The 7,741-nt window shown below is 39.0% G+C and overlaps 1 protein-coding gene across 2 annotated transcripts; it reads left to right on the plus strand.

Moving 5' to 3' along the window:
* Positions 1–311: 311 nt before the first annotated feature.
* Positions 312–6,999, plus strand: hadh (hydroxyacyl-CoA dehydrogenase). 2 transcript variants are annotated; one of them, XM_044113335.1, is made up of 9 exons: positions 2,720–2,799; positions 3,016–3,069; positions 4,039–4,167; positions 4,245–4,402; positions 5,104–5,230; positions 5,796–5,885; positions 5,962–6,034; positions 6,100–6,216; positions 6,723–6,999. In XM_044113335.1, the coding sequence occupies exons 3-9, from the start codon at positions 4,078–4,080 to the stop codon at positions 6,842–6,844; spliced, it is 777 nt and encodes a 258-aa protein (XP_043969270.1). In that variant the 5' UTR covers positions 2,720–2,799; positions 3,016–3,069; positions 4,039–4,077; the 3' UTR covers positions 6,845–6,999. The 2 variants fall into 2 exon arrangements, with proteins under 2 accessions (XP_043969269.1, XP_043969270.1); XM_044113334.1 differs by lacking the exons at positions 2,720–2,799; positions 3,016–3,069 and adding an exon at positions 312–543.
* The last annotated feature ends 742 nt before the right edge of the window (positions 7,000–7,741 follow it).

Genomic DNA, 7,741 nt, shown 5'->3' on the forward strand with positions numbered 1-7,741 from the left:
AGAGTTAAAAAGTAATAAAAACCACTATCCTGGAAGGATGAGCAGGTATAAATAGCTGATGTTTAAAACATTGATCTCTCTCTCTCTCTCTCTGGTTCCTGTTATGCAGCTAAGCTTAAATATTCAGAAAAATATCAAATATGATGTTTGTAGTAATCTCTTCTATGGATTAAAGGTCTAAACTATAGAATCTCCATTGGATTGAGAGAGAAACTTTGGCATCGGATAGAAAAAAAACCCTATTTTGATAGTGTTGCAGAGACTGTCCACTAGATGGCGGTAGTTCTTTTTCCAGTCGGTTTGTCCGCTGAATCTGAAAGCTTTTAAGATGAAGAAGTAGCCTGCAGTCGACCCTTCACCCAGTTTGGATTCTGTCCCAGTTCTGCAGATTATAGAGCCTGAATATTTAGGTTATTTTCCCCCAACATGGCTTTTTTCAGGCACCAGATCCAGAGGACCTTCTCTTCTTCGGCTATTAGGAATGTTGTTATCAAAAACGTGACGGTCATCGGAGGAGGTCAGATGGGAGTAGGAATTGCACAAGTAAGAGATCCATCCATGCATGGAAGCTTTCCAGGGAATTTCTTGTTTCTATTTCTCCAACCTACTGGTTTCCTTCTATTAATCTGAGTTTCTGGTCATGTTGTTTTTTTAGGACGTCCTGGCATTTGCCTGTTCAAAATTTTAATATTATAAACATTTTATAGCTTAATGCACAGAATCTTGGGATCTTCCTGGAGTTGGGGAAACTGTAGTCGCTGTTAAACTTAGATTTAGCAATCAGCAACCTAACTGCCCTAAATGTTTACTTTGTTTATTTCGTCATAAAGTCTTTAGATCAGTGTTTCCCAATTCTGGTCCTCAAGGCTCACTGGCCCTGCATGTTTTAAATGTTTCCCCGTTTTAATACCTGATTCAGCTGATTGCAGTTTAGCAAACACCTGTCAATTGAAATCACCTGGGCTGAAGCAAGGAAACACCTAAAGCACAGGTGTCAAACTCCAGTCCTGCTAGATACCCCCACTCCCCAGTGTGTCTTGAGGACCGGTGTTGAGAAACACTGCTCTGGGTGATTCTTCAGAAGTTCTTGTCTGAATAACCTGGACGACGTGAAGGAGGGGAAAACATGTTTCTCTAGATTTTATTACATATTGTATGATATTTTTTATCTATCCATCCATCTGTTTGCTTCACCAATTGATGCTCAACCACAACAGAAGATGAGTTGGTCAGTGTCCATAAATGAGTTCCTTCAAATAAAAGGATGCATTCTTACAATTTGAGAAAGTTCCCTACAGTACTAACCTCTGTTTATAATCCATTTAGTTAGATGGAGCCCAGAGGAGCTAACAGAACTTTCACATGTTAATAATATTCGTCCATTCACCTTGAAATACGTTCAGAAAACTGTTCGGCTCCTTCTCCTCCTCACCTGAGCTCAACGGAAGCAGATACAGTATAAATGGAGACAGTGAAATTTAGCTTCTCCCTCTAGTGGTGACGGGTTGATACAACACCAGAAAACAACATCCATCCATCCGTTTGTTCATTCATTCGTCAACTTGTCCACCCATCCATCCATCCATCCACTTACTTACTTACTCACTTGTCGGCCCATCCTTCTGTCCATTCGTCCGTCCATCCGTTTGTCAATCACCCGTTACAGGACTTTATTTTAGCAATATTATAGATGTGAAGTGTATCAAAATGCATTTACTTATTTGCCTAATTAATTTTGTTTGGCCAAAAAGTTACTTTCGCATGAGATTTATTGATATTAACTGCTAGTTTGTTTGCTTGTTTCCTTAACACCCCAGTTGTTTCTGTATGTTTCTACTGTATATATATATATATATATATATATATATATATATATATATATATATATATATATATATATATATATATATATATATATATATATATATATATATATATATATATATATATATATATATATATATATATATATATATATATATATATATATATATATATATATATATATATATATATATATATATATTAATATATATATATATTAATATACGTGTTTATTTATTTTCAACACCTTCCAAAGTTTCTGTTTTTAAAAGTTCGATAAGGGATTGTCGCATGTCGCCTCAGAAGAATACATTAACTCAAGAATACATTAACTATTTAAACTATTTACAATGAATTAGGCTAATAAAACAACTGGCCGCCAGCGCAGATCACATGTCGGCATGTCGGAGGTTTTCTATTAGCACAGCATTAACACTGCTTCCGGTCCAACCCGCTGCATTTTTAATTTCTGAAGGCTTAGTTTATCACCTGTCTCGATAGATGCAGCAACCTAATAGTAATCAAAATAGGAAGAAATTATTGTATTTTATTTGTCATTTGCGAGAAAAACCTAAATTCCGCTTAAAAAGATTTATTGATAGTGATAACACCTGCCATTGAAGTTTGAGCCATTTTCTCGTCATTTATCGACTCACCTGCATTTAATCCTGATTTAATCAGGTGACCTGATTAATTGCAGATTATCGACTGCATTTAATTTAGTGGATCGTTGAGACGCAACTCATTCAATAATGTCAATTTGATAGAAAATAACTTATTTCATTTCGCTGTGATAGACAGTGGTAGTACGCTGACGACCTGTTAGCTAATGGTAAAACAGTAAGATAAATGCGGGTAACCATGGTTAGCAGTGTTTACTAAAATAATTTTTCGCTGCTCTTGACGGTTGGTGGTTACCATAGCAACAGTAACCGGCAGCTCCTCCCCGTTTTCTATTACCATCTGTTATCTGCGGTATGTATTGGGATCGGCTCTGTGTTTTCTGCTCTGTTATTCGATTTTAGATACATTTAATCACATGTAGCATTTCATGTGTACATTTCGCCATGTTTTGAAAGTGTGTGAATTTTAATTTAATGTTGTTTAATTTTACAACTGCTAGCTGCTGTCAACTGCTCATTGGGAGCCACTATGCTCTGCAGGTTTTGGGTTATTTATTGCATTTTACAGGAGGACAGGCTGCTGGACCGATTTTAACCACCAACTTGACTTTTCTCTCGTTCGGTACGTTTTAAGTTTTGATTCAAAGAAATGTTTCAGTTACCAATTGTATGATCCATGTGTAATTTTGTTTCCTGCAGTAAAACTATATACTTGTTATGTTAAAGATTAGATTAGCTTTGATAAATGACGTAGATTTACATCACTATGTAATCATAGTTAGCCCACTCTTGTTAAAATAAATACAGTGAACCAGAGGGAGCTCAATCATTTCCATTTGCATGATTTATTATTTTTCTGTCTTTCTACCAAAAACTAGATGATAAAAGTCTCAGCTAGCCCTTTTTGTGAAGACAGTTTTGTTTACAGAGACTTCATAATTAATTTTATTTATTGTTTTGTTTGTTTATTTCAGACATTTAAAATGTTTTCCAGTGTAAAATGTTAATTAGAATTAAAATTTTATTTGATTTTTTTTAAAAACTGTGTTCTTATGCTAAAAAACAGAAGCTATGCTTCCATTAACTGTATAATTGAGCAATTTGATGTTCCAAAAATAAATGTATTTATTATTTCAAATATGTAACCCGTTTGAATGTTAAATGTTCAGTAGGATTTAAAGTTTATTCTTTATTCTAGTTTGCTATATTACTTGATAATGGTCTCAAAACAACAATATTATCGTTTATTGCGATAACTCCTGTGACATTTCATCGTCCAACACATTTTTTATTTGGACAGGTCTTTCCATCTGTTTGTCTCTCTATCAACACATCAATGCTGCGTTTCTTCCAGGTTCCATATTTGAACTCTGACCTCCATCGGCTCTAAACTTGTGGTGAACAGTTCAGTTTGTACTTTAACAAACAGACCAAGGAGGACGAGAGTCTGAAAGTGAATCTGGTGTTTCGACCAGATTGCTGCATTCCAGACCAGGATTTTAAAACCTGCTCGCATGAAAACCCAACCGGAGCGAAACCAGTCCTTCCACAGCCTGATGAAGCTGCTGTGCTCTCTGTTTTCTCCCTGGAGGTCGCTGCATCCACCGGCCACTCGGTGACCCTGGTGGACATGACGGACGACATCCTGAAGAAAGCGATGAAGGGAATCCAGACCAGCCTGAGGAGAGTGGTGAAGAAGACGTTCTCCGACGACCCGGAGGTGAGGCGCTGCAGATCCTCGGAGGAAGAGACGGAGGCGATGAGCGTTTCACAGAGAACATCCTGGTTTCTCCTCAGTCTGGCGACGAATTCATCCAGAAGGTGATGCAGAACGTGTCCACCACCACAAAGCCTTCAGCTGCCGCCGCCTCCTCAGACCTGATTCTGGAAGCCATCGTGGAGAATATGAAGGTCAAACAGGATCTATTTGGTTTCCTGGACAAGATGGCGCCCGAGTAAGAGTCACCGCTCGGTTAACATGTTGGAAATGTTTCTCTGGCTTTCAGATCTGGGTTTTATTTGCTCTCGATGTTTACCTATCAGTGTTTTAGATTATAGATCAGACTTTTTCAAAGTATCTCCATGGAAACAAAAATCTTTTTCACAAAAACTTTCCTGACCACAATGAGACTAAAATAGGCCTGAAACGATTAATCCGATTAATTGCTATTACTCAGTTATTGAAATAATTGTCACTAATCCAGTAATTGATTGATTATTAACTGGAGCACACAGAGCCAGAAAACGGCAGTTTGCTGAAAGACCACAGCAGTAATTCAGCCAAAAACTGTACAAAAATATAAAAAAAGCTTCACCTGGTTCAAGTTTTGTAAAACATTTAATCACATTTTGCTATTTGTTGGTTAATCAAAGAAATAATCACTAAATCGGCTCTATTGATAAGTCAAACTGGAATGTTTACATGTCGATATTTAATGTTTTTTAACTGATAAAATGTGTTCATGTTTAATTCACACATGGTGGGTTTGCATTGCATTTGGAGTATCAGCACATTAGCATTAGCTTCCACTAAATGCTTTATTGTTAGCAGAACTAGTTTTTGGGATTAGCACATTAATGGAAGGCCTTCAAACTGAGTTCCATCTAAATGTAAAGTTGTGACCCGATGAGTTTTTGGTTGTATTTTCTGTTGCAGACACACCATCTTCGCCAGCAACACGTCCTCGCTGCCCATCAGTGACATCGCCAGCGCCACCAGCAGGCCGGACCGGTTCGGAGGCCTCCACTTCTTCAACCCCGTTCCCATGATGAAACTGGTAGAGGTGGGTCACACCCAGAGAGCCGTCCAGACTGGTTTTAGATCAGAACCGAACCAATGAGCAGGCTGGAACTGGAGCTGCTTTTTCCTGCAAACACAAAATAATCGGCTCAGTTTCCATCTGGGAACAAGAAGGGTTTTTAAAGGGGCAAAAAACACAAAGTAATATGTGTTTTAGAGGCACATTGTGACATTTTATAGCATAATGAAGTCGTTGCCTTCAGTTGTTTTACAAAATCTGTATGTATCAATATGACTTTAAAAGAAATATCACTTTCTTAATTAAGACCTTGAAATTGGACGTCTGTTTCTTTAGAAACTCCAACCAAAGCAGCTCTGCAGGTTTGTTTTGATGAGGGTGCAGCCCCTTAGAAGATTGACCAACGTTGGCCAAGAACGATGTTGATGCCAATAAATTCTACATCCTGGCTCTGCATCCTACCTGAACGTTGGACCACTTTCCCAGCCTGTTGCCTCGGATCTTTTCCTGGTTCTTGTTTCCCGGACGACGTTTTGGACGCTTGCGTCCCTCCAGGCTTGAAAGTCGGTAAAGTCTCAACCTCCTGCAGGTCGTCGCGACGTCGTCGACCAGCCCAGAGACGTCCGAGTCCCTCCTGAACTTCACCAAAGCGCTCGGAAAAACGCCCGTGTGCTGCAAGGTGAGGTGGAATAGTTGAGGACGGACCGTCTGACGAGGACGGTTCTGGTTTCTGAATCCCTGCCTTGTTTGTCCAGGACACCCCTGGGTTCATCGTGAACCGGCTGCTGGTTCCCTACATGATGGAGGCCCTGCGGCTGCACGAGAGAGGTGCGTCTCCGTCTGCTTCGCCGGTAAAACAGTTGCCATGGTTTCACTTTAGTTTCTTTCTGCAGGCCACGGGTCCAAAGAAGACATCGATACCGCCATGAAGCTGGGCGCCGGGTATCCGATGGGACCGTTTGAGCTCAGCGACTACGTGGGACTGGACACATTAAAGTTCATCATGGATGGTGGGTATTTACTAACAAGGCCTGTACCTTTTATTGTTGTAGTTTGGCCACCACCCAGCAGAGGGCGCTGCTGGTCATCCTTTACTGAGCCAGTTGATAGAATTAAAGATGGCGATTGCTTTAAAAGCCACCGTCAACAGTATTTAGGCATGAACAGCTCTGTTCATGGATATTAAGGTGTTCACATATTTCATCATTTTCATCTTTTATTTTTCTATCCAGCAATAAGCGATTCCTGTTTAGTTTAGTTTCATAAATATCTCTGTTTAATAAAACGAGAAAACCTCAATTTCTGTTTATTCAGTCAGTATTTAATACGACTGAAACTAAATAATGTTAAAATTCAGTAGATATCTATTTTCTTCATACATGAGAAAACTCAAGTTTTTAAGAAAATGGACGCTTATCGGTTAATCGTTAGTCAGCCGATAAGATTAGTCAACGTTAGATAAACTGATTAATCGATAATTTGGACCTAAATAAGCCTCTTCCTCCTGAATCTTTAGGCTGGAGCGAGAAGGAACCCAACAATCCGATCTTCGCTCCCAGTGATCTCCTCAACAAGCTGGTCGCTGAGGGGAAACTGGGCAAGAAGTCGTTAGAGGGATTCTACAAGTACAACAAGTGATCGGATCAGAACTGGAGCAGCGGAGAACGGATCGGAACAGCAAAGTGCCTCTCGGGTCGTTAACATCCAGACCATCCAACCTGATTAAACCCGTGCTTTAGAAACAGCTGCCTGTAATTATTTAAAGAAAAATAAACCAGTAAAGTGATTGATTACCGAAGCAGAACTAATTTATGATCCAGTAGAAGGATTCTCTGAGCTGAGACTCCAACCCAGTGTTTTTCAAAGTGGGGCCGCCAGGGGGCGCTAGAGGAGCCTCAGAGAAAGTGCAGATTTTATTTATTTTTTTCACAAAATCTAACTTGTTTTTCAATTATTATTAAAATATTGGGCAAAGTAATTTGTTGGAATATTTTGCCACACAAATGCAACAATTATTTAATAAATAATAAAATTGCTGCTTTTTTATTTCATCACCTGTGGGTTCACAAATTTTACCTGTCAAAATTCTACGTATTATTTCACTTTAACAAACATTTTTCCTGTTCTAAGTGAAATAATCTGCCAGTGGAACCAGTACTTTCAAAATATTAAGGAGTTCTTGACTTAAAACGAAATGGTGCTGAAAAGGTGATTATGATTTAGTCTTATTTTAAGTGTATTAAGATATTTGCATTAGAAACTTGACCAAAACTCCTTGGTACGTTTTTGTGTTTTTGCACTAAAGACTGGATGCTCCTTCCAGACTCAGAGTTTGATTAAAAACAAAGTCCAGATTCTTCTGTTTGCCTGTTAAGAGGAACAAACGTCAACAAAACCGTCAGTAGGTTGAGATCACGTCTATGAAATCATTAGAAGGTTTTCCCAGTAATTCTGCCTGCCGTCCCGGTTCTGTGTACGCTGTGGTTCCTCTGTAGTGGTCGCAGAGAACCAACAGAACCCGACCACTGAAACATC

This window comes from Gambusia affinis, linkage group LG04, assembly GCF_019740435.1.
Source record: "Gambusia affinis linkage group LG04, SWU_Gaff_1.0, whole genome shotgun sequence".
Lineage (NCBI taxonomy): Eukaryota > Metazoa > Chordata > Actinopteri > Cyprinodontiformes > Poeciliidae > Gambusia > Gambusia affinis.